This window comes from Centruroides vittatus, unplaced genomic scaffold (genome assembly GCF_030686945.1).
Source record: "Centruroides vittatus isolate TY-2023 unplaced genomic scaffold, ASM3068694v2 contig_1078, whole genome shotgun sequence".
NCBI classification, from domain to species: Eukaryota; Metazoa; Arthropoda; class Arachnida; order Scorpiones; family Buthidae; genus Centruroides; species Centruroides vittatus.
Window position 1 is genome coordinate 22,428 of NW_027120693.1, and position 26,525 is coordinate 48,952.

General features: G+C 32.8%; 3 protein-coding genes across 4 annotated transcripts; 1 reads left to right on the top strand and 2 right to left on the bottom strand.

Moving 5' to 3' along the window:
- Positions 1 to 1,467: 1,467 nt before the first annotated feature.
- Positions 1,468 to 25,336, top strand: LOC136974003 (probable pyruvate dehydrogenase E1 component subunit alpha, mitochondrial). 2 transcript variants are annotated; one of them, XM_067268780.1, is made up of 9 exons: positions 1,468 to 1,519; positions 11,088 to 11,144; positions 11,212 to 11,385; positions 13,134 to 13,260; positions 17,669 to 17,760; positions 19,100 to 19,348; positions 22,780 to 22,919; positions 23,272 to 23,380; positions 25,002 to 25,336. In XM_067268780.1, exons 3-9 carry the CDS (start codon positions 11,296 to 11,298, stop codon positions 25,188 to 25,190), a joined length of 996 nt encoding a protein of 331 aa, XP_067124881.1. In that variant the 5' UTR covers positions 1,468 to 1,519; positions 11,088 to 11,144; positions 11,212 to 11,295; the 3' UTR covers positions 25,191 to 25,336. The 2 variants fall into 2 exon arrangements, with proteins under 2 accessions (XP_067124881.1, XP_067124875.1); XM_067268774.1 differs by lacking the exon at positions 1,468 to 1,519 and adding an exon at positions 9,851 to 9,994.
- LOC136974272 (general transcription factor II-I repeat domain-containing protein 2-like) lies at positions 3,668 to 4,324 on the bottom strand. Its single transcript, XM_067269112.1, has 2 exons — positions 4,153 to 4,324; positions 3,668 to 4,062 (listed from the first exon to the last, which is right to left on the bottom strand). Exons 1-2 carry the CDS (start codon positions 4,322 to 4,324, stop codon positions 3,668 to 3,670), a joined length of 567 nt encoding a protein of 188 aa, XP_067125213.1.
- LOC136973989 (uncharacterized) lies at positions 6,009 to 8,059 on the bottom strand. The gene is made up of 2 exons (XM_067268767.1): positions 7,827 to 8,059; positions 6,009 to 7,073 (listed from the first exon to the last, which is right to left on the bottom strand). The coding sequence occupies exons 1-2, from the start codon at positions 8,009 to 8,011 to the stop codon at positions 6,014 to 6,016; spliced, it is 1,245 nt and encodes a 414-aa protein (XP_067124868.1). The 5' UTR covers positions 8,012 to 8,059; the 3' UTR covers positions 6,009 to 6,013.
- Positions 25,337 to 26,525: the final 1,189 nt, after the last annotated feature.

Genomic DNA, 26,525 nt, shown 5'->3' on the forward strand with positions numbered 1-26,525 from the left:
TATTTGATAGAAAGTAAAAATGGCATAGTGAGAAAAAAAACAGAATATAATTACTTTTCAGTGCTTCTATCTGTGATTTTTTTATATTGAATATAAAAAAACATACAGTGTTAGCCTATCACCATTACCAAATAGGGAATTAGTTAAATATGGTAATGGAATGACGGTGCGACTTCCCTCGATATTATTTTCACCTTTTGGAAAATAATACACGAGCTGAAGATTTTTATTTACATTTAAACTCACGAAATTATTCTAATCTAAAATTAAAATCACTCCCACTTCCTGTAACATCTTTTCTCTCTTTCTCCAATGTCAGTTTGTCAGGAAATGAAACCAAAATGGACTCTTCCTTCCTTTTATGATTCAATGTTTCCCCAACCATCTCTCATCTTAGGAACAGTCCACTATTTTAATGGTAGCGGTATCTACTGATGAATATTATATTAAAATTATTTTTTAAAAAAATAGTTAAAAATTGATATTTTGTTATAAAAAATAAACAAAATTATATTCCACTACTTTATTAATATTATTAATTTATTTGGTAGTTTTTTCAGGTAATAAATTTTTAAAATATTAATTAATTAATATCAATTTGTCGTTAATTAAAAAATAAAACGGCCATAAAAGCTATTTATTATAATTTATTTTAATATTTTAAATCTGGTCACCCCCTCCAATTTAAAATGAACCAAACTGCAACGTTTGCAGGTTACGTTACCATGACAACTAGTTTGTTACATTTCCTATTGATAATATTCTGTTGGACTAAATTAAATTTTTATAAATTTATCAGAAAATAAAATAAATACATTAAATTTTTCTTTAATAAAAGAAAATATAATAAGAAGAATTATACAAAATTCGCGTGGACTCGACGCTACGTTTACAATCAAAGCGGGGAAGCCATCTTTAAAGGCATCAAGTAATTCTTAGAGCAGATAGAGTGACAATCGATAAACATCTTAATTGTATACACACACACTTGGGAAGAGAAAGAGCTTAAGCATAAACGTTGAACATCCACCCCCTCTGTGTCTTTCCCCGTCTAGAGTTTTTTTTACTATGGTCGGAAGATTCTATTAGACGAAGAGGGGATCGATTCAAAGGGGGTTTACTCACCCCGCACGTTAGAGGCGCCGTATGGGTAGTACAGGACATTAGCCTGGGCTCAACGGGTGAAAAATCTACCTGGTTAAAGGTAGCGTACATTGTCCTTGAAATGATGTGTGTGACCGTGAAATTCTCGCGTCTGACCCTGAACGGCGTACTTCTGACATACATCCACCGGGTCCCACCCCAACTGACCTTCTTATGTCCTTCGGAGTGATGCGGTGGCCGTGGAACTCAAATGACGTCAGAGGCAACAGATGTGATTGGGTGATCCACTATGAGGGGTTGGGACGTAATAGATGTACGGTAAAGCACGAGAGCGCTCGCTCTCTCTCTCTGTGCCTCTCCCCCGTTCCGACATCCCCGTGCAACATCATTGGACGCTACCGTATTTCCGTTCAAGGTAAAATGTGACGTCAACTTCACCGTTTCTTATTACTAAAAATAGTGGTTTGGTAAATGTTATGTATTTAGGTCGAACGATCTCTTAGAGAGAGTCGTAAAGGGTTTTTTTTAAAGGTGGGATGACGATTGTCGATCATCTGACGATCCCAGGTTTGCAGGGTTTCCAAAGTGTTGCATTTACGACTTAAACTTTCGCTTCGCACCGTAAAAAACAACTTTTTTAAACAGTTTAAAACAATAATACGACTTTAAGAAAGGTAATAATAAAAAAACAAAAATGGAGGAGCGAAACACCAATTTATACAGGACTATCGAGCGCATTTTAACTTAAAAAAATAATAAAATAAAAATACATAGAAGCAATTATTCTTACGATTGCTGACAGTTTTATTTATAATTTTATACATATTTAATGATAAGGGAAGCCGCATTAAAGTTTTTATTAAGGATATTTTAACTGCAGTTTATGGGGAACGAACGAGGAATGATTCGCATGTTAATGTCGCACTTTGTTACCTTTTATAATAATGTAAACGCTAGTAATTGTTGGATATACATCCAAACTGGTTTAACTTGTAAAAAATAAATACTTTTAATTACGTAATAAACACAATAAAAATTAGATAATAATTTCGGGGTTTTCCCACATGTTTAGGTAGCCAAAGCGTGAAGTCACGCGGCCATCTAGTGGAAGGTGATTGAACTAAATATTAAAATTATTATTATTTTTTCTTGATTAAAACGTTTTAAAATTATTAAAATATTATAAATAATCCTAAAATGTTTAAAATTGTAAACTTGATAAGTTAAATATATATTAAATTAATATATTTTCGTAATAAATTATGTTAGCAACACTTATTTTTAACAAATATTGAATTAATAATTTTATGGAAATATTTTTTTCAAAATTGTTTATTGTTGAATAATTAAATAACAGCGAATTAAATTCTTTTTATTTGGATAGTTCCTATAAAATTCGTTGCAACCTATGCCGATAGATGGCGGGACAATAGAGTCACGTTAACGTTGCCAGATCAGATTATTCTTAAAAAATGTGTATCGGAATCGGCCCGTCATCCTCATTTATGCATATTGAGGCCTCCATATATCCTCAGTATGAGGATACTTAGCATCACCGAAACATACTTAACTCGAATATAATCAGATTTAAACAATATTAAGTAATTTTAAAATATTTAATTAACGGGAGAGAAAATTTCATTTCGTACATTTTTTAATTCGAGTACCTGCCTCGCGCGTAGCCAATCAACATAATTAGGACTGTCCATAAATTACGTATCGCAGATATGGATGGGCGGGTATGCAGATAATCGTTACGATGCCTTACATAGGAGTGGGGGTGCCTACAAAAAAGTGATGTAATTCTACAATCGGGTAACAATGGTTCAATTTCCGTTTCTAAGTGTTGCGTAGCAAACCGTAGTATTTATATCACTGCTTTGTACTGTATGTACAGTAATTAATTAATAAAGTAACGTTTAATACCTCGTGTTGTGTGTTATTCCTTGGCTTAGTACAGGCATGTCAAACCCACATGATATTGCGGGCCACACGATCTATTTTGTATAAGTCGGGGGCGCATGTTTTCAATGTTCAAAAAATTAATAAAATACGGTTTTTAGAATGGTTATATTATGTATTTATTAGACTCAATGTATTGTATATTATACGTACGTACTGTACATAGACATTTTATATTTCATATTATTTTTTAAACTTAAACTATAAATATTTTATATTTTTTATAAAAAACAAAAATAAAAGTTATAATAAAAAATAAACAAAATCACAGTTTAATATTACTTTTTAGAAGATATTTGACAACATTTTTCACAAAGCGAGTCATCAAAATTTGGTTGAATATATTGAGTTGATGCAATTTTTAAAATTGATGATAAATGTTGATCGGTTAACCTCGACCTTTCTGAATTTTTGTTTTTTTTTTTTTCATTAAAGAAAATAGTTGCTCGCATAAATAAGTGCTTGCGAACATGGCCAGTATACGGGTAACAAACGATAACATTTTAGGAAACCGATCTACAGATAAATATGTATAAAATTCTGGAATTCCAACATCCATGTATTTTTGTTCCAGCAAATTATCGCATTGGATTTCAATTAATTACATTTGTAAGTTTTCATCAACAGTTTCAATATCGATAGATAGAGGCGAAGTAAAAAGACGAAATTGTAATTCACAGCTTTTAAAATCAGAAAATCTTCGATCGAATTCCGTTTCTAACAATTTAAGATGACTTGTAATATCAACTGAGAAAGCCAGGTCCTTTATCCATTGTCCATCTTTTAATTCAGCGCATTCAGAATTTTTTGTTTCCAAGAAAATTATGATTTCGTCCAGCAATGTGAAGAATCGTTTTAGCACTTTATTACTCGAAAGCCAACGAACTTCCGTATAATACGGTAGATCGGTGTATTCACATTCAATATCTTCCAGAAATGAAGCAAATTGACGATTATTAAGTCCACGTGCTCGAATATAATTTACAATTTTGGTGACTATTTTTTAAACATGTCCGATATTTAAAACTTTGGAGCGCAGTACTTGCTGGTGAATGATACAACGAAAATGTTCAAAATTATTATTACCATGCTGTTTGCATGTTTCTTTTAATCTTGCAACAACTCCTTTAGTAATACCGGTCGTGGTAGGTGCACCATCAGTTGCGAGACAAACCAACTTTTCCAATGGTAACTTATACTTCTTCGAAACTTCCATAAGCGCATCAAAAATATCAGCTCCAGTGGTTGTATTATGCATAGGAATTGGTTAATGTTACCTTAGGTAGCTAAGATGGCGGCTCGTCTCTAATTCCAGCAAGGAAACAGTGGGGATGCACGTTCTAACCTAACCTATTCTAATAAATTACCATAATTATTAGCAACCAAATTATTAGAATAGGTTAGGTTAGAACGTGCATCCCCACTGTTTCCTTGCTGGAATTAGAGACGAGCCGCCATCTTGGCTACCTAAGGTAACATTAACCTAGGAATGATTTCCAAAAGTTCTTCACTTATTTTTAAATTAACATCGCATCCGCGAATAAAAACGGCCAGCTGAGCGATATTTCGAATATCTGTACTTTCATCAATTGCAATAAAGTAGGCTTGAAATGTTGATATTGTTAAATTGTGCCGATTTCTCAAATTATCGGCTATTTCATCAACTCTGCTAGCTACAGTATTTCGACTTAAACTTACACTTTAAAATTTCTTTTTTTTTTTTTTTTTTTTGGTCTGGACATAATACTTCCGCCGCTTTAATTAAGCATTCACTAATAAATTCCCCTTCGGTAAATGGTTTCGATCTGCTCGCGATTAAATATGATAATATATAACTAACTTTTACAGCAGCTGTATTGTCTTCAACAGATTTAGTGAATACACTTTGTTGTTTTTGAAGGAGTAATTTCAATTCCGACAATTTGTCTTCGCGAAGTTTTGCAACTATTGGTCATAGTTTCTTTTCTGATTTCTGTCATAATGCATTTTAAGATTATATTCCTTAGGAACTGAAATAGAGTTTTTACATATCAAGCATAATATTTTATTCTTGTTTTGGACACAAAAATATTGCAATTCCCATTTTTCTTGAAAATTACAATGTTCCTCTTCAATTGACCTTTTCTTACTCATTGTTCTTGAAGTCAGTCAAATTTGAAATACCTCTTTTCAAATTAAACAAAACGTTTATGACAACTATTTGACGTTACATGAACTTACAAGGTTTACGAGATTTACAAATCACAAAAATTACGACGTTTACAAAGTAGATTCACACAAACAGTCAAAGTTCCAAAAGTCACTATTCCTGAACAGATCCGTCGAAAAGACACCTTGCGACGTATACTTCGGATACAGTCACTCGTCACGGCAATAGTAGACGAAACACAAACATCCGCCTTGAAGTTCCAGCAAAAACTTGACTTTGGCGCCAAAACCTTTCTTTTTATACGGATTGTAGCAATCGCTGATGGACCAATAAGCGCGTAGCATTGTAGATTCAAAGCCGCGGCAGTTATCCAACCGTCTTTCGTAGCGTCGACCAATTTGAATTGGTTGGACGAAATACGAAACGAACAAACACAAAAAGGGCGGGAATCGTACGGTTCAAAAAAGTTCAAACTTTCCAACTTCGAGCGTCAAAGCTTAATATTTAAAAATTTTTAAAAAATCTTGACGGGCCGCAACCCATGTGTTGGCGGGCCGCGTGTTTGACATGCCTGGCTTAGTACAATTACAGTAAAAGGGTCGATCGTTATATAATTTTGGAGGCGGGTATGTGCAAAACATCATTGAACGTTACGGGAAGTGGAATGGTAGTTGTAAAGTATAAAAATGGCGTTACGTAACTTTATTAAATTTCAAAAATTTATTTTTAAAATCTAACACAATTATAAAAATTACATTAAAAGTTATATGTAGAAATGCTTTAAAACTGAATCCACTTTTAAAAATATACTCTTATTTTCATGTAGAATCGACGGCGATTATTCAAATGTTTTATTTCCATGCCGGTTTCTGAACGTTGGCAATTAATATACAATTGCGTATTGAATATCATAATATCGACTGATGGTAGAGTCTTAGAACGGACCAGGACTGCTTGATTTTTATGCAGAAATAAAGGCGGTTCGATAAGTATTTCACCGAAAATCGAAGCTGTATATAATACTTGTTTCCGCAAGCGTTTACCACACGCTACCAGTACAATGCTGACAACTACGTTATCTATGTTTACCGCATTGGTGTTTATGACAGGAAGTATGACATGAGTTAAAAAGCAGTCTTCTAATGGGGTAAAAACACAGAGAAATTCGGTATATTCATCGGCGTAAGTATCGATTTTGTGATCCGATTTGTAACGATTTTCGTAATTAATCAACAAACCGTAGCATTGTTCTGTTCGTTTTAACGTTAATGGACAGATCGGTATATCCGGATTATGGTTTACTTCATTTCTATTGACGCCATTAGTTGTGGTAATGTAACGCTTCTCTTCGGTAGTTAATATATTTTTCGAAAATACTTGTTCTAACTCATCTTCGTTCATAGATAAAAAACGAATGCTGGGTAAGTAAGGAAGTATCATCTTCCTGATAAAACTGACCTTTGAAGATGCTTTGGGTTGAACACTTTCTTGCGAAAGATATCTATTAGTGGCCCAAGCGAGTATCCCATTGAAAAGGGAGAGTTCTTTTAATGTTTTGTACATAGGTCGTGAGACGTACCTGGAAATTGTTTCGGGTTCACACTTCGTAAATGCATCTGAACTAAGAATGTAATCCCAGGAATTATCAAACATCGTCCAGCAATGATACTGCAGCGATCTGTCATTTTCAAAACAAGCGAATTCGTGCATTTGGCAGACATTATCCTGATTCAGATTGGAAAGTAAATAATTTCTGCAACGTTCTTGAAGATCGGCTATTCTATATTCTTTTGCCATTCTGTACATGTCCATAGTATTCTGCAAAGACGTCAACTGAAGATCATTTTCCACCAGGAAACTGAGAAATAAAATAAAAGCGCGAATTTATAAAGCATGGATCATATTTAATTTATATTTCAATATATCTTTTTACGCGTTTTTCCTTTTTGTTCGAGCTTAGGAAGTTTTCCTTATAAAATAACCACTAAAATTGTTTCATATTATGAAGTCTAGTAAAGGAAACTAATAATTATAAGAATATAAAGTCAAAATAAAAAAAATTTATATTTTTTTAAAATCAGTCGATGAACTAAATTACGATTTCTTTTTTATTCCTTTTTTTGTGTATGTTCTATTACGGGCAATGTTCCCTCTATTTTTTTTTTTATAGATGAGCGAAACATATACTTTTCTGAAAAATTTTGAAACATATATATATAAAATCTTATTTTTTCCTATAAAAATTAGAATAATTAATTATAAAGTAGAGATTAAAATTAATTTTAAAACACACTTCCGTACAAAATATTATGTTTTGTCAATGATTTAATGTATTTAATCGAAATATGCGTAGCAATAATTATGTTGCAGACAGAGTGAGAAATAAGTAAACAACAATTCAAATCGGTGTGCGTGCTCGCCTGCGAGGCAACAATTTGAGCAGTGCGCGGCCGCGCAGGCCTAGAGGGAACATTGATTATGGGTATCCTGGAAGAGGCGTTGTTACGATGCATATTGATTCGTAATTCATTGCAACCATTCATAAACGAAATAAATAAATAAAAAGTATAAAATACATTATTTATAAGGTAAATAAATATACAATATTCACTTTTTCAATTGAAGAATGTCAACGAATCTATGTAGAAGAACCAATTCGTTGCTTAGTATCACTTCCTGATATTGCAAATATTCTCTCAGCACCGTACTTCTTTCTTCCAAGAGGTGTCTAGGAATGACAACAGAAAGGCCTTCTGCATTACTAAGTTTCATTGTTTGAGTTAGATCGAGTGACATTGTTTTTACTTTAAATAACTAACTTTGAGACAATGCTTCCAATTAAATAAATTATAATAGTTATCGTAGTAAATACTCGATTGAACAATAATATATTTGTAGATTTTTACAAGTTTTCAGAAAAACGACAACTTTTCAAATATTTATACAAAAGATAACTCCTTAATTAGCATTTTAAAACGGTAAAAAGTAATTTGATATTCGAACACATTTGCTTCCTAAATGAAATGCTGAAATATATATATATATATATATATATATATATTGAATGAAATGATACTGATATCAATATCTAAATGTAAGTACAGTACGTTGGATTTTCATAGAAGACAGTCGAAATATAATTCATATTATTTCGTACCGAACTCCATCTGATGATTAAGCCATTAAGAGTATGACGAAATTTTATGCTAATGACGTAATTACGTTGTGTAGTATGCAAATTTCCACCTATGCTATTCTCGATTCCTGTTTACTTTTATCATTTGAAATATATCCAGTATTAATTAATACAATTTTTGTTTTTATGATTGAAGACATGTATGTCACACTTTAGTAAATATGCTTTCGTCACACTTCGTTGAGGAAGAAAGTGTGTTGTTCATTAAGAAACTTGAAATAATGTTTAAATTTAATCATAAATAAACAATTTTTAATACAACAGATCTTGTTTATTTTTTATTCCGTTTTCTTAGAAAATGAAATTTCACAGAAAATTATAAAATTGGAGAATGGAAAAAATTAAACTATTGTATTAAAACTGTTTACGAGAGATTGAATGTAAACACTGTTTCAAGGCATTTTTTATTTCAATACCTGGCTGTTTTTCAATACGAATCATTCTCAAACAAAATGAGTCCCATTAGAAAACTTCACGATAAACACAATTTCAAATGTTTAACTAAAGAATCTTATTATTACAAAAAATTTCAACGAAAGCATTGTTGTTTCCAATTTTAACAGAATCTACTAGATAAGGATTCTTTGGTATAGTCTTTGAGACTCTGAATGTTTTGTTTCGATTTCAAATGTGATTCCGCCCAGTCGCAGCAGGGCGTTCCCATAATATAAGCCCATATATATGAATCTATATTTGTCACATATTGCCGGAGCGAAATTTCTTGCCAGTCCGACGCCGATTCCACCGTTAGATTCAGCAACAAAGTCCATTAAAACAATGTGCCAGAAGATAGGTGCTCACTAATGGCAGAGTGGATAAAACCACCGAAGGTCGGTAGTTGGTAGTGTGTTCGCGCTTGGCTAACGGGTCAGTCGCGTAAACTTTGCCGGGTTTCTTCACGTTAGTAATATATCTAATTAGGGGGTCAGTTTCAATTAAAAATATCCCGGAAGGCACTCCCACGGCAGCCAACCGAATAAAAAAACCCGAAGCTACAACATAGGTATCATTTGAAATTTTAAAGTTACAACCGTGTTTATTTAAAAGTTCAAAGGTTAAATTATCAAACTAGCACGCAACATTTAAGGTGGTAACCCATCGCTCTGTAGGACTCGGATCGAAAAATCCCAGAGAAAGTATTTTTCGGGGGGCCGTCCGGATATGTCGGATCCTGTCCCATTGTAGGCCTGACCGAACCCATAACAGACTTGCTAAAAAGGCCCTCTTACATGTTAATGACAACAGGGGGAAAGAAAAGAAAAAGATATAATAGGAAATTTACAAAAACATTAAAATAAGCAAATTTTTATGTATTATAAAATGATACTGATAATTTTTTAATTTTAAAATTAGCTATACAGACAATTTACATTATTTAATTTAAAAATAATCCGATTGCAAGTTGTAAAGGTATGCCTTAAAGTGACGTCACTTTTGTCGGTATAATATGCTAAGAGAGGGCGCTATCGTTAGTATCGCGCCGGAGTGTTGTAATTTTTCGTTGAGAAAATCCTGAAGGTGAGAGCGATATGGCTATTCGTTTCTGCACCAGGATTTTCAATAATACTTCTTTGGGCTTGGCGGTAAGATCCAGCGAAATTCGCAATTGTTTTATAGTAACCTGCGCATTTTTCTTTAACCTTGTTGCAAAGGTCACTCCGAAGGAAACTTTTAAACTGCACGAAATTACGAAATTATTTGTTTATAGAGATATTTATCGTTTATATTAATGATCTGGGCTTATATAATCGAATAAATAAAAACTTTAAAGCTACGTGACCGGTGCAGTAGCACACAAAGTCATACTTTTCTTTTTCCTCCTTGCTGAACAACTATAACAACTTTGATAGAATGCACTGATTTTTAAATCGACATATGCAGATTATAAATTTATTTAAAGACTTATTTTATTGGATAAATATGTTAATGTGTCTATGCATTTGTTGATGTGCTGATATTTATATATCACCACATCAACATATAAGTGGTGACTGATGAGTTGCTAGGATTACGGAGTACGGACGCAGCTCCAAGTGATGCGGTTGGTACCTTGTCAGAGCTGTAGACCGTGATTGTAGGAGTAAAAATTTTCAAGGACTTGATGGTCTATGTGTAATAACCCTTTGTGAGATGTGATCCCCTCAAATTAGGCTTGCTGAGTATGTAATGGGCTTAATGAAGTGTGCAGTGTGACTCCAATCACACTCCAGAAGTAGTGATGGTTGGTAGCATTTCTTGTGTTTTACGAGCTTTTATCTGTCTCTAGTAAAATGGAAAATAGTTGATTTTTAGCATTGTTTTGAGAGATAGTTCTGGATTTTGTTTTTAAATTTTACCACACTTTTGAGGGTCTTCTAAATTCCAGATCGGCCAATTTTGGGGGCTATATCTTGAGACGAGTCACGTGTAGATCTTTGGTTCCTTTGATACTTTTTTCCCTGTGCGCGTGGTCTATGGCTCCAAAAAATATCCTGACTGCCTTGTTTGGAGCTGCGTTTGTACTGATATGAATGGCTACTGGCAGAGATTTTAATTTTGCTGTTGGTTTATTAGGCCAATAATTTTTTAAAATGCTTTACTTACTACTGTAATAATTAAGCCTAGTTTCTTGTAATGCAAATTTGTTTGTTACCTTTAGTATGAAATGATATCTAATTTTCTGAAAATGTTTTTCAGAGACATGTGGTTGGATTACCTTGTGCATATTCAACAGAAGCTACCTTCCAAACTAAGGTATATTATACTTTTAATTTAATATAAGAAGTATTTAAGATTATAATTTTATCATACCTTTTAATAGCCATTCAAATTGCATCTTCTTGAAAATGGTCCTTCCACGGAGGTCACGATCACCCGGGACGACGCCCTCCATTATTATAAACAGATGATGATGATTCGTCGTTTGGAAGCTGCAGCCAATAATATGTACAAAGAAAAAATCATTAGAGGATTTTGTCATTTATATTCAGGACAGGTAAATTATTATTACAAATACCAAATATGGTAGAATTCCAATTATCCAAATTGATTTGTTCTGAGGATGATTCAGATAATTGAAATTCAGGGATAAATGGATTAACACGTAAAGAATAAAATTACAGGGTAACAGCACAGCAGTGTATACATACTGTATTTATTTATTCATCGATGTACGAGTAACATCCTACTGATCTTTCGGATCTATCTCTTCAAATAGGCATCGCTGATCATGCACGACATAAGAGAAAGGAAGTGTGATGTCAGTAGGAGAAAGAAAGGAGGAAAAGTGATGGTTTGGATAATTGGACATTCCATTAATTGGCATTCAGATAATTGGAGTTCCATTGTATTGTAGATTACCAAGTAGTGATGAGTAAATCATCTTCACTACTCAGCACTAGCAAAATATTTACTGAGCATTTGTAAATACCAAATGTAGGAAATTGGCTTAAAATTTTCATTGATATTCTTAAAATCAGTTCATATAGTTGAGTTATTTTTGGATAGAAACTTAATATTAAAGGTTGGATCATTTATCTGAAAATAATAAATTATACAGGATATATCTGTACAGTGGTTACAAACTTTCAGGAGTGATAGAGTACACCTAGACAATGGGAAATCACATAGCAATGCATGATCAGAAATGCTTTCCTGGTGCGGTAGTGACGACACAAAACACAAGAAAGGAAGGACACGAACAGGGTGAGCAAACATGTTTATTATTCTTAGTACAGCAAAAAATGCCGGGATGTCTTTGGCTGGTGTATGCGATACGTCAAGGCACTGGTGTACAAAACTCACGTTAACAGTGCTGAAGAACTTGTTGCACACATTGTGGCAGCTGCTGGGGAAGTCCAGGACATGCCCGGTATTTTCGGTTTAGATCTTCAATGTGTTGGAGATGTGAGGCCTTCATCACAGCCCAGGGTCGTAATTTCGAACACTGTCTTTGATTTTTGCAGTACTAAGAATAATAAACATGTTTTCTAACCCTGTTTGTGTCCTTCCTTTCTTGTGTTTTGTGTTGTCACTACCATGCCAGGAAAGCGTTTCTGACCATGTATTGCTATGTGATTTCCCATCGTCTAGGTGTACTCTATCACTCCCGAAAGTTTGTAACTGCTGTACTGATACACCCTGTATATCCAACCTTTATTTCATTTTGAACATACTTTAAAAACAATTCATCTTTAATCAATCTTCAGTTTTTTTAGTTTAGCATAAATGGATATATAGAGTTCATATTGAATTTGTATACTTATTGTGAAAGCAGTGTCTATGATAACTGTACAAATTCAATGATTCCAAACTTTGTAACTTGACTAGTTTGCATCAGTTTTTTTTCTTCCCTCAGAATCCTCTGTACTGAATCTATTGTTATGTGTTCCTTGAAAATATGGTTTTCAACATTTGCTCTTCTTGTCTTCCTTCTGGACTGACATGCTTGCACAGTATATTCAAAATAAAATATTTTAAACAACTCGTAATTAATATAAATATTTTTCTCTGCCACAAGTTTTTTTTTATAAAATATATGTAATATTTTAGTGTTACAAATTTTTGAGTTTGAGTTTAGCTTAATTTACAAAAATATTTTGGAACCAAGTGATTATTTTATCCAGCATTGACAAAAATCCTGTTTGTTTTGTTTAATTTTAATAAGTTATTTATTTAATTTCAATCAAGAATGATAAGTTGTTATAAAATGTTTAATGGAAAATTTTTTAATTATAAATGTAGGAAGCTTGTGCCGTTGGTATGGAAGCAGCTTTACGGAAAACCGATGCGGTGATTACCGCCTATAGGGCTCACGGTTGGACGTACGTACGAGGAGTTAGTGTAAAAAGTGTATTAGCAGAATTAACAGGTATGAGATTGATATCAAATGTTTATTTGAATTTCAAGAAAATGTTTCTCATTCCGTATTCATAGCTTGTCTTAATTAGGATTAAAATAATTATATTTATATAAACTGTTTTTATATTAATTTTAATACTTAAATATTTTTGTAAGATTTAATTTAACAATTTAGTTTCTAATTTTAATGATGTGTTTTTATTGTTTATTGAAAGGCATAAATTTATTATTATTATTGTTGGGTTTAGTGGGTTATACTCAGTTAACACTGGTGGCTGTGTACTATGCCGGGCCAGAGTCAAGGCATAGCAACCAAGACAAAATTAAAATTAAATAAGTGTATCAGTGTCTGAATTCAGGAATTTCCTAACAATACGGCAAGTATTCAATATAGTGGCTTTCTGTAATGTGATGTATGTATTTCTATTCAATCGTAATGTTCCCAGGCTTTTGTGTAGTGTGTGTGATATCACACCTGTAGAGGAGAGAACAACAGGTACAATTAGCATTCTATCCATCCTCCACAGATGCCTTATTTCCTGGGCAAGTTCTGTGTACTTGCTAATTTTTTCAGTGAATGCATTTTGTATATTGTGAGTGTTTGAAATGGATATGTCTATAATATGTGATTTTATTGTGTTTGTCAATGAGTGTGATGTCTGGTCTGTTGTGGTAAATTGTTTTATCTGTGATTATGGCTCTGTCGTAGTACATTTTGTGCGTGTTGTTTTCCAATACTGTCTGTGGAATGTACTTGTAGTATGGTTCGTGAATGTCTAATAATTTGTGTTTGTTTGCAAGCTCTTGGTGTATTATATTTGCTACTTGATTATGTCTATGTAAATAATCTGTCTGTGCCAAGAGCTTGCAACCGGAAGTGATGTGTTGTATAGTTTCTGGCATGATGTGACATTTTCTGCATGTGTCATTTGTGAATGTTGTATCTTTGAGTATGTTTTCTCTGTAGTTTTTAGTATTTATGACCTGATCCTGTATGTCAATCATGAATCCTTCTGTCTCCCCAAATAGACATCCCCAAGCTAACCAGCTGTTTGACCCAGTTTTGTCAACAAAATCCTGGGCCAGGTCATTAGGATGCCTGCCGTGGAGTGTCTTTTGAACCCACAATTGCTTAATGGCATCTATGCTTTTTATATGTTGTGTACAAAATGCAAACGTATGTTTTGAGTGTAAATTTAATGGTATGTTATTTGAGTCTGCTGGAGTTACTGCTTTATGTAACTGTGATGTTTCTTGATTTTTGTAGAAAAACTCTTGCAGTGTCTGTAGTAGTTTGTAGTGAACATTTACTATGTCGATCAGGCCATGTCCACCTTTACGTGGAAGGGTTAATCTTTCTGTGGCGGATTTAGGATGATGTTGTTTATGCTTAGTAAGTGTTGTTCTTGTTTTTCTTTGGAGTTGCTTAAGATCTGTGTGAGTCCAATGTATAACTCCAAAAGAATATGTGAGTACTGGAACGACATATGTGTTTATTGCTTTAACTGTGTGTTTTGCATTTAACTGTGCTCTGAGAATGGCATTTAACCTACTTTGGTGTTCTTTAATTAATCTTTGCTTTATTTGCGTATGTTCTGTTAGTTTGGCCTGTTGGAATCCTAAATACTTGTAGAACTCGCCCTCTTCCATGGATTCAATAATGTCTCCATTTCCAAGTGCAAAATCTTCTTTCTTCAGGATTCCTTTTTCTATGTGAAGTGTTTTGCATTTATCTAGGCCAAATTCCATTTGTATGTCCTTGGTGTATGAATGTGTGATTTGTAGGAGTTGATGAAATTGTTTTTGTGTGGATGCATAAAGTTTTATGTCATCCATGTACATGAGATGTGACAGTGTAAACTATGTTGTTTTTTCATGTCTGATATTGTAACCATATTGCGTGTTGTTTAACATGTTGGATAATGGGTTCAAGGCTAGGCAGAACCAGAGAGGACTCAAGGAATCTCCTTGAAAAATTCCTTGCCTAATAAAAATTTGGTTTGTTTGTATGGAAGTGTTACTAACCCTGAGATGTAGTGTTGTTCTCCAGTGCTGCATAGTGTTTTGAAAGAATGCAATGAGTGATGGATGTATTTTGTACATGTGTAGAATATGTAGCAGGCAACTGTGTGGAACACTGTCGAATGCTTTTCTGTAGTCTATATATGCCATGCGTATGTTTCTGTGTTGTTTGTGTGCTTGCCGTAGAATGACTGAATCTATGAGTAACTGTTCTTTGCATCCCCTGTGATTTCTACGACAACCTTTTTGTTGTTCTGTAAGAATGTCGTGTTCTTCAACATGTTTGTATATTTTGTTTGCAATACAGGATGTCAATAATTTGTAGAGTGTTGGAAGACATGTAATTGGTCTGTATTGTGTGGGGTCTGTGGTATTGTTGTTTTTAGGTTTCATGTAGGTGATGCCCTGAGTAAGAAAATTTGGCATGTCTTATGGATTGATGATGATGTGTGTTATGTGTTTAGCTAGTTTCTGGTGCAGTGATGTAAACTTTTTGTACCAGAAATTGTGAATGTTGTCTACACCAGGTGTCTTCCAGTTGTGTATTCTGTTAACAGTGCATTGGAAATCATGTATTTATTTCAGCACAGGGCATAGTTGGTATGTTGTGCAAGTTTCTGTTCTCTTCCTCGATCCAGCCTGCATCAGCATTGTGCGTGACAGCACGGGACCAAAGAGAAGACCAATATGTTGTGAGTTCTTCTTCTGTTGGTATGCCACTATGCTGTGTATCAGTGTTTGCTTTGTTATTCATTTGTCTGTAAAAGAGTTTTTCATTGTTTGTAAATAATTTATTTTGTTGTTTTTGTAGTGTACATGTTTTGTATCGTTTGAGTCTACGTGCTTTGGCTGCAAGTTTTTGTTTTAGTGTATCAATGTATTCTGTAATGTGTGTGTTGTGATGCTCATGTTTTGTGTATGTTTTGATTTTCTTGAAAATGTTTTTGAGCTGTTCTTTTAATTTGGGTGTTATGTTGTTTTTAGTGTATTGTGTCAGCCTGCCTAATTGCAGTCTAATGTCATTTATTTGTGTTTCTATTCTTCTCTGCCAGGCAGGCTTTTGATAGAATTGTGTTTTCTATGTATCTGTCTGTGATTGTACTTTCAGTCCATTGTGTGTCACTACTGTGACTGCCCCAGCATAAACTAATGTATGAATGTCTGCGAGTGTAGAAATTGAATGAACGTAGTGTGGTAGTAAGTGAGTGTTTACATAATTTAAGTGTTTTGACGTGTTGATTTTTGGTATTCGTAGGTCTTGTGGTATCAGTGGTGGATGAGGAAGTGTTTGTAGTATCAATAGTGGTAGTTGTTGTGTGTGTGCTGTAATCAGTGCTTGTTGCTGGATTATCCTGACAGATTACGTGGTCTTCATTAATGTTAAATGTTTCTGTCTGTTGATGTATTTGATCAGCAACCTGTTGTTTGATAAGTTCAAGTGTTGTTTGTGGGATAAGGTTGTTGTGTATAATTGTTCTTTTTTGATCAACAACCCTTTGTTCGGTGACAGTGAGGTGAGGATATTGTGTGAATCTATGGTGTAGTTGTTGTCTGTATGCTGTCATGTTTGTTTCGAGTTTTGGGATGGTGTAGTAAGTATGGATGATAAACTCGTACATTTCTACTGTCCATTTCATCCGTTGGCGTGGTTTTCCAGCCTCTGTGGTCTGTGGATGCATTGCCACAGAAACACCAAGGCTAGGTTGGTTCCTCACATCTGTTGAGGGCATTGCAATAGCCATGCTTGGGCCAGTGCTGCTTTTGCCACAGGTAACCAAGGGAGACTGTGGCCTATTTTTCGAATGTGAGCCTCTGCCTAACCCAAAAAATGCAGACCTTGTTAACCATATCATACTTAGATCTGGTTACTACCATGATAAATATCTCTACAGAATGTGGGTGTGTGATCACTCTTAGCTTCATTTCTCCCCATAGACCTTAATAGCATGGGTGTCACTACCAGGAGCTTGTGCTCCAGCCTGCATTGCCCTATGTATCAGTAAAATTACTGGGCTCTCCCACCATGACCAGGTGGTGACCACGGGAGAGTTATTATTATTATTATTATTATACTTTACTTTAAGTTTATCGATGAGAGATTTAATAAAGCTTTGTATAATTAGTTATACATTATTAATACATAATTAATTATAATAGATTAATCAATTTATTTTTCAATGTGAATAAATATGAGGTTACCAAAATGTTTGGAAAAACTTGTATTTTATTAACTAACTGTTTTAACTGTTCATATAATGTTGAAGTGTATTTTCTCTAACTCTACAACCACCATGTTTTTTGCACATTGAAATTTGCTTTGCTCTAGTTTACAATCTTAAATGAAGTATTCAAATATTTTAAAATAAAAACTGAACCATTTGTTCACACATTTTAAGGACGAGAAGTAGGATGTGCCAGAGGTAAAGGAGGCTCAATGCATATGTATTCACCTAACTTCTTTGGAGGAAATGGAATTGTAGGTGCACAGGTGAGTACTAGTTTTTAGGATCCATTAATTATTAAAAGACTTATGATTTGCCAAATTATACATTAAGTAATTATTAAATTCCTTGATTACAAAAATGTTTCACTAGTTTCTGTTTGTTTTTATCACGAATAGTTAATTAAACTTTTGAAAGGAGAGAGAATTCGTAATTATAAGTTTAAAAGTTAATCATAATTTGAGCATAATATGGAAGTTTAATTATTTTTTTTTTTGAAAAAAATGCATGTGGGCAAAAATTAAATTGTTAGCTTGTTGGCTGAGGCTGTAAACATTTTAGACTGCTGTTTTGGAGATCTGGGCCCCAAAATGGCAAACCCACAAAAATTTTCACAGATGGTCTGACTGGGCCTCATCTCTCACCACCTGATTACTTCATTACAGGCCTGAATGAATCTAGGATATACAGGATCTTCAGAATGAATGCTACATTTTTGAATTATTGTAATTGTGTTAATTATTATCTGAGAAGTAGGCAACATACACCAATTGATACAGTAACCATCTGAGTTTCATCTCCCATCTGCATTTGAACATCTTGTTGTCCACCACCTCTAGGAAGCACTGTAAATGTAAATGCCAACTCCATAACAGAGAAGGCATTTTGTATTCTGCAGTTTGCAAAGTCTGAATCACTCGCCATTGGGCAATCTACGAGAGCCATAGAATTATGGCTGCTGTGGAAGGAATGAAATGGATGTGCTGTAGTGAGCATGAGAATCATTTGAGTATCGATTGGATGTGTGCCATGTGACATAAGATGCACACATTAAGAAATTGTAATGGGCAAGTTTGAAGCTTGGACAGTTTCCCAATGTTTTAATGTACATTACAATGTTATTGGATAATAATTAACCAAATTAACATAAATACAATAATTTAAAATGTTAACATTCTCTTTGGAAGACCCTGTATATAAAGGAAAGGCTCTCTTAGTGCCTACAAGATGGAGAGAGTTTAAAAAAAAGTATGTGTATTCTTGAAACTACATTTATTGAAATTTTGTTTTCTAATTTTTGTATATTATATCTGCTTCAAATTTTATCTAATATCAAAATGCAGATTTGTTGAATTTTTTTAGAAATGATTGAGAGTATTTCTATTGAAACGTAATAAAGGATTAAGCTTTGTCTAACTTTACATTTTAATATCATTTATGCTAATGTTGCAATTTTCATCATTGCACTCCAAACAATTTATAATGTTGCACCTATAACATTGATAAGTTTATACCCAATTTCTTAATAAAATTTGAAATATAATACTTGTTATTAAGTAATTTATAATTTCATAATTTAAACTGTACTGTACATTGCATTCTTAGGTACCATTAGGTGCAGGAATTGCATTTGGTTTAAAATATCTTGATAAAGATGACATATGCCTTGCATTATATGGAGATGGTGCTGCAAATCAAGGCCAAGTTTTTGAAGCGTATAATATTGCTAAATTATGGAATCTCCCTGTAATATTTATATGTGAAAATAATGGTTACGGAATGGGAACGAGTGCCGATAGGGCTGCAGCTTCCACAGATTATTATACTAGAGGTGATTACATACCAGGTATTTGGGTAAGTTAGTTATGTTTTTTTTAGTAGTTTGAATAATGTCAAATGAAGTGTCAAGTGAATTTCTTCACTTGACACTTCGAGAAATTAGTAGTATACAATTACTTTCCAGAAGTCGGAGATTCAAGAAATGCTGTTGCAAGGCTTATGTGCAAATCAAAACAGCATAAATGCAAAGCTTCAGGGATTTTTTGAATTAGTAAATGATATTCAAGTCTTGATTAAAAAAATTGTGTTACAATAACTTCAAATGTTGGTTTTTTTAATTCATTGTTGTTTTCAACATTGAACAAAATAATTGCTGATAATAATTTGATTGCTTTTTTAATTGATAATGTAATTTAATAATAATTTTATTTATTTTAAAAATATTTGACTTAAATAAAGTAATTGTTTCTCTTTCTATGTTTTCATTGAAATTTGCAATTGATATTTAACATTATCTGAACCTTGGTGAATAGTGTTGAGGTTGATAGTTTAAAATTAAATTCTTTCCTTCATATTTTTGTGTTTATTCACCCGACTTGATTAAGGTTGACATTACCCGGGTTATCTCAATATTATCCAGATTTTGCATGCTACTCATAACATTTATTTTAAAAATAGAAACTGTGAATATGGAAATTCAGACACTTGTGATGAAACCTTTAAAATAGCAAAAACAATTTAATTATGGATGTTTTCAATTATTTTTAAAGACCATTCTCAGATAGAATACAAAATCAAACTTAGTGAAAATAGAATATAACAGATAATTTTTGCTAAATTTGATTTTGTATTCTACCTGAGGATGGACTTTAAAAATGACTGAAAGTGTTTGTAATTAAATTGTTTTTGTTGTTTTAAAGCTTTCACGAGTGTCTGAACGTTTATATAAAGTAAATAAATGGCATTTAAGTAATTTTAGCATGGATTTTTCAAGACATGTTAATTGAAATTATGATTAAAAAGTTCTATTAATTATTGTTATATCCTGTTTAAAATATTTGTTATCTAGATTTCAATTTCTGATTGAGATTTAGACAGAAACACAGATCAATAACAGTATCTGATGATATTTAAATTAAATATTTATATATTTACCTGAACTCAATTCCATTATTACTAAGTTATTTATATCATGTTATGTATTGCATGCTGACATTTCATTGTAACAGAATATTTGCTTCAACTAAATCAGCTCTTTAAACTGCTTTAGTTGAAGCAAAAATGCTTTGAAGTATTTGTTGGAATATAAACTCGTCATTAAGATAGAACAAGAGAAAGGATTGATGGAAGAAGGTATCAGATATTAGTAATAACTAACAGCATTTCATACTTGAATGTAAATACATTAAACAAATGCATCTTTGTATCTGCTTTCTTTGAAACACAAATGTGTAACAACTGCTTACTCAAAAACTAGTTTGGATTCAAATAATAATTTTATTTGAATTTTTTAATTTTAATACTTTGCCATTTTGAATGTTTGTTTAATTACAGTATTTAAAGTTTATATATAGTTGAGTCAGTAAGTAATTTGGACTCACCTGGATGGAGAAACAGAAAACTATTAAACTTTTACTGATAAAAGCAGGGCCGGATTTACATAAGGGCATTTGGGGCCTGTGCCCAGGGCCCCCACAAAACAAAAAAAAAAAGTATGTTTAAACATAATTTTTTTCCTATTACCGCGACAGCCTAGTGTGGCCTAATCATGAAGGCAACAGGCAGAGAAAACCAAACTTGGGGAAAAACCTATGAAACATCGGAAAATTTCGGGAAAAAATTTTACATAGGTATTTTTCAGTTAAATTAAAATAATTAGTTTTACACAATAAAATATATCTATGTTTACAATAACCTTATTTTTAAATGAAATTTACAACTTCCTAGTTCAAATCTAATTGAAAGTACAGTATTTTGTGTAAACTTTCCAAATCATCGAATTTGCCTACTCTTAAAGGGGGGACCCCCACCGAATTTGTGCCCAGGGCCCCTGGATTGGTAAATCCGGCCCTGGATAAAAGGCATTATTATATACAGTGATACTTCGGTTTTCGTCGATAATTTGTCCGAAAACAATTGACGAAATCCGAAACCGAGGCAATTATTTCCATATGAATCAATGTAAATCCAATTAATTTGTTCTAGACAGTCCAAAATACATACCAAAAACACATTTTATAGAGAATTAATATAGCGTGAAATACTAGAAGCAATAAGAAATTAATATAAAAAACTAATCTAAAGGGAAGCAATGGAATTGTTTAGCTAGACGTGCAGGGTAATGTCTTGTCTTGTAGAAGTTAGTTGGACATGAGCTTCTAGCCTATATTGCCCCGTGGTGAAGTGTGACGTAATTGTCATGTAATAGTAGTTGTATGAGTTTGTAATGGTCGTATCGCGGGGAATAATGCCTTCCAGGAGATCCGTTCAGGTGTTACAGACGTGGAGAAAACTCCACTTGACCAGCCCATCCTGGTGAAGCACAAACTCACGACTGAACTCTCAGTGTTCAGGGAACAGAACCGTTGGCCAATGGTGGGCCATCATGGAGTAATGCTCCCAGAATGAGAAATAACATCACATTGAGCCGGAAAATGCACGGGTTGCTCTTTGTTTTTGCAAAATTAGCAGCGAGGTCACTTGGGCACACCGACAAAATCCGAGGCAATCGATGAAAACCAAGACAAATTTTTTGCGAAAAAAATTGATGATAACCGAAGTCAACGAAAATTGAAGTATTACTGTACATTTATTTTTCAACATATGAGTCATTTTTCTCTACACACTTTCTCCAGTGGCTGACAAGAACTTCAAATACCTTTTGATGAATAGTGGTGGAAGGCTGCTCAGAAATTTGGTCACTTCCTTCAGTTTTGAACAGCATCTGCTACTTGGAACTAGTAAGGTCTGCATAGGAAATGAAAAGGAGTTTTTTTTTTCCTTCACAGCAATGCACCTTTCCACACTGTCACAAAGTAACAGTTGAAAAATGTGGATTTTAAGAACTCCCACACCTAAACAGCCTTGATCTCTCTTCTAGTGACTTTATTTTGTTTTGAGAGTTGAAATACACCTGGTTGGATTAACACTTCTTGTCGGTTGAAGTGGCCAAATTTCTGAGCAACCTTTCTCCAACATTCTTCAAAAGGCAGTTGAAGATCTTGTCTTACACCGGAGAAAGTGTGTAGAGCAAAATGGCTTGTGTATTGAAAAGTAAATGTATATAATGATTAGTGAAAAGTTTTCTATTTCTCCATATATGTGAATCTTATTTACTCAACTATGTAATTTCAAATTAGAATTTAAATAATATATTTTAGTTTGATTGATTAATGTTTTGATAAATTAATGAATTGTTTAATTTATTATAATATTAATTAAAGCTTGATTTTAATTAGTATTATTTTATTTGACTGCTTATATTTATTTCAATACTTATATTACAGGTAGATGGTATGGATGTTTTAGCCGTAAGAGAAGCAACTCTCTTTGGTGCAGAGTTATGTAGATCCGGAAAGGGTCCACTAGTCATGGAAGTTGCAACTTACCGTTACCACGGTCACAGTATGAGTGATCCTGGAACCAGGTGAAACTTTCTAAATTAATATCTGTTATATTTAAAAGCCTTATTTGATTTAAAATTGTCAGAAGTTTCTTTTTGACATGCAAATAAGACAATTTAATGAAAATGTTCAAATTAAAAAGTCAATAAATAATAAATAAAAACTAAGAACTGTTTATTATTTTAATAAATGTGTTTCTAATGTTAAATAAAATCTAACTTTATATCATTTTAAATGAATATAAAAAACTTTTATGTTCATTAATTTAATTTTTACATAATTCATATTAAATATATTATTTATTTGATGATGTAATAATACATTATAATAAAAAGAAAATAATTCAATGTGTCAAAATATTTCATATTTTAATAGTTATCGAACCAGAGAAGAAATTCAGGAAGTGAGACAAACTCGTGATCCAATCACTTCTTTTAGAGAAAAAATAATTACTGCCAATCTTGTCACCAGTGAGGAATTAAAGGTAGTGTATTTTTTATCTGTGTAATAACTAAATATTTTCTATTAACATTTTTATCAAATACAGGTAACCTTCATATCCCATCATTTCCATACATAATTCAATTTTTCCAATTCCTTAAGTTAGTTATCTATAAATACTAATTCTAAGTTTCTAATTTTACTTATATTCTTTTAATGTAGCAGTCTTCAGTAATTGTTTAGAAACATTTACTAATATATCCTATTGAGAATTTCTACATTGTTGACATCCAGATAATCTTTATAAGATTTTATTGTGTGCATAAACTAACTTCTATAAAACACTATTAATTATATATTTTTTCAATTGGCTATTAATATGCCTCAAAACCAAAATTATCAAGACCACAAATGACTAAGTTGACTGTTTTATCATTTCAATTTTATTGACTCCAATATGCATTTCGGATGTATACATTCATCCGTCTTCAGTTGGGTACAATTAGTTATTTCCTTTCCTATCACAGACCATCTATTGCCTGTTGAAATATGGGTGCAGACATCTTATGTATGGGTACCAAATGTATTGATTCTGGTTGGTCTCTGATTTTCATCAGCTGCATATACAAGAGTACAATTTTTTGTTCTGGATATTCAAGTCTGCAATTTTTATCATGTGCAAACAATGGATTCAATGTAAATTACCACATTTTTCAAGGAAATCAGTGTGTTCACTTCCCGTAACATTGGTCAATTAAGCACCATTGTGAGTATAATTATCTTATGTAATAAAACAATTTTGCTAGTAATGTGAGAGGTTGAGGGTCCTAGATGCTTTGGGTCCATATACAACTGCACAGGTTGCACAAATGATAGTTATGTCACTGGTCAGAAATTAACAGAGAATTTTTGCAATTTAAACTTTGGGTTAGTCACACTGGATTTTAGTCTAGATCAGGGATGGGCAACCTTTTTCTATGTAAGGGCCGCATTTCAAAACTTTTGAACTGTCGCGGGACGCACACAAGAGAAAAGAGGGGGGAACTGTCGATAAATCACAATTCTTTATTCATATATAATTATAAATTAGCCTAGGTATACTTAATATAGCTTCTGGCACCGATCTAAACGTAATATATCGGAAATATTTGGTTAAATATCAGTCACTGTTAGTTTTAAATTAGTTTCGATGTGTCTGTTAGCCGGTTTCTTGTTTTAATTTTTACTAAATTCATTGCGAAAAAATTTTTCACAAATATAAGTTGTAGAAAGTAACGTTTGAATTTTTGTCGAATATCTCATTAAGCTGGGAAATTGATATATTTATTCATATTTTATGCCATGCGGGCCACAAAATATATTACTGTGGGCCAGGGGTTGCCCATCCCTGGTCTAGATCATTGTGAACTTCTCTGCAACAGTAAAGAAATATAAAATTGATAAAAAAAAAAAATAGATATAGAAACCAATAATGTACAAACTTCAAAGTTTGTTTTTAAGGCTCTCTGTCCTTCAAATACAAATAAGGTATGTTACATGCTTACTATGAGCTTAGCCAAGCCTACAATTTGACAGCTGGGTGTTAAGAGATGGGATCTAACCAAAAGTTAAAATTAATTAAAATAAATATTTTATTTTAAAAATATTTGTTTCTATTTCTATAGAAAATTGAACAGGATGTTCGTAAAGAAGTCGAAGAAGCCACAGAAATAGCAAAATCATCTAAAGAAATTCCGTTGGAAGAGATGTTTGCAGATGTTTACGTAGAACCTATACAACCAAAAATCAGAGGAGTGACACCTTTTACAGAACATACACACAAAAGAATTTCAACACCATTGAATGCTAAGTGATTCAGATGGATTTAACTTTAATTAATTATGCAGAAGAAGAAAGAAAATATGTAATTAGAATGTAAAAGTTTTTTTTATCTTTAAAATGTCTGGGTGGAAACTATTTAAAAATTGTTTCTATCTAATTAAAGTGTTATATATGTGAATTGCGTGTAATGTTAAATATTCTGAACTGACTTGAAAAGTTAGTTTAAGCTTTGGTTTCTCAGATTGAAAATGTCTTACAATTATTATAATAATCATTTAATTGCTAATTAATTGATACAGGATTTGTCCTAATTCAGTTAATGACCTTTGGTCTGTATCCCAATTCACCAGCAACCTTCTTAAAAAGGTGATAGATGAGAACATTAAATGATTACTAAGAATTTATTTCGTAATATACAAACCATTATCTTTATTATGAAACTGGCCCATTTCCAAAAAAAACAATTTGATCAAAAATAAGTATTTATTTAAAAACATTTCCAGCATGATAATTGCCTTCAGGTTTCTTTGATTTGGCTCAATTATTAAAAAAAATACTAGATTTGTTGGTGTGAGATACCACAATCTTCAATTTTTTTCCATTGTAAGGGGTGTAATTTGCAGAGGATTAGCTAGATGATGTGAGGATCAGGTTTTTATATATCCTGGATCCTGACCACCATAAAAGCATTCATACTCAGCCAACAACAAAAATCTGCTATTCTGAAGGACCCATTCTGAGGTCTAATTTAGAAATGTTTTAAAAATTCGAAATGACTGAATATTTTTACCCCCGAACACAGCTTGTAGTAAACAAATACAGTATATAAACTTTTACTAAAAATCTAATCTCAATCAATAATTTTGTTATTTAAAAGGTGAGGTTTATATTCTGTAAGTTTATTAAAAACAGTATAAGATATTGTGTGTGAGAATGATTAAAGTTTAAATAAATTTAGTCTGGGAATCTTACATTATATAGTTTGTAATCGGGGTCACATTACAGCTTTGTGGGGCCTGGGAAAATCGAATTAGGGGTCCATTCACTTTGTTTCAAATTTTTTTAAGGGGATCCCCAGTATCTTGTTTTCTAGAGCGACCTCTGGCTGATTAAGTTCCGAATTGTGCCAGTGTGCCCTGCTCCTCTGCCACACCAGCAACGTAGTGCCCCAGATTTAAATTTTGATATTCTTACTACAGTAATGAGTTAATAAAAGACTGGTTTGCGAGTATCCCAGGCAAATTGACCTTTTTGCCCATAGGATAATGTGCCACTGTTTTTAAGGTGCAGTGTCTTTTTAATTTAGTAGTTTCTGTATGACTTTGGTACTTTTGTATCTGCCAGGAATAATTTATATCAGCAAAATA

Coding starts and splice junctions, on each gene's coding strand:
- LOC136974272 (XM_067269112.1), bottom strand. CDS start 4,324: ATGCATAATACAACCACTGGAGCTGATATTTTTGATGCGCTTATGGAA. Junction 4,063..4,152: donor AGAAACATGCAAACAGCATG/GTAATAATAATT, acceptor TTTAAAAAATAG/TCACCAAAATTGTAAATTAT.
- LOC136973989 (XM_067268767.1), bottom strand. CDS start 8,011: ATGTCACTCGATCTAACTCAAACAATGAAACTTAGTAATGCAGAAGGC. Junction 7,074..7,826: donor GACATTCTTCAATTGAAAAA/GTGAATATTGTA, acceptor TTTATTTCTCAG/TTTCCTGGTGGAAAATGATC.
- LOC136974003 (XM_067268774.1), top strand. CDS start 9,941: ATGGCTATTCGTTTCTGCACCAGGATTTTCAATAATACTTCTTTGGGC. Junction 9,995..11,087: donor ATACTTCTTTGGGCTTGGCG/GTAAGATCCAGC, acceptor AATGTTTTTCAG/AGACATGTGGTTGGATTACC. Junction 22,920..23,271: donor ATGAGTGATCCTGGAACCAG/GTGAAACTTTCT, acceptor ATATTTTAATAG/TTATCGAACCAGAGAAGAAA.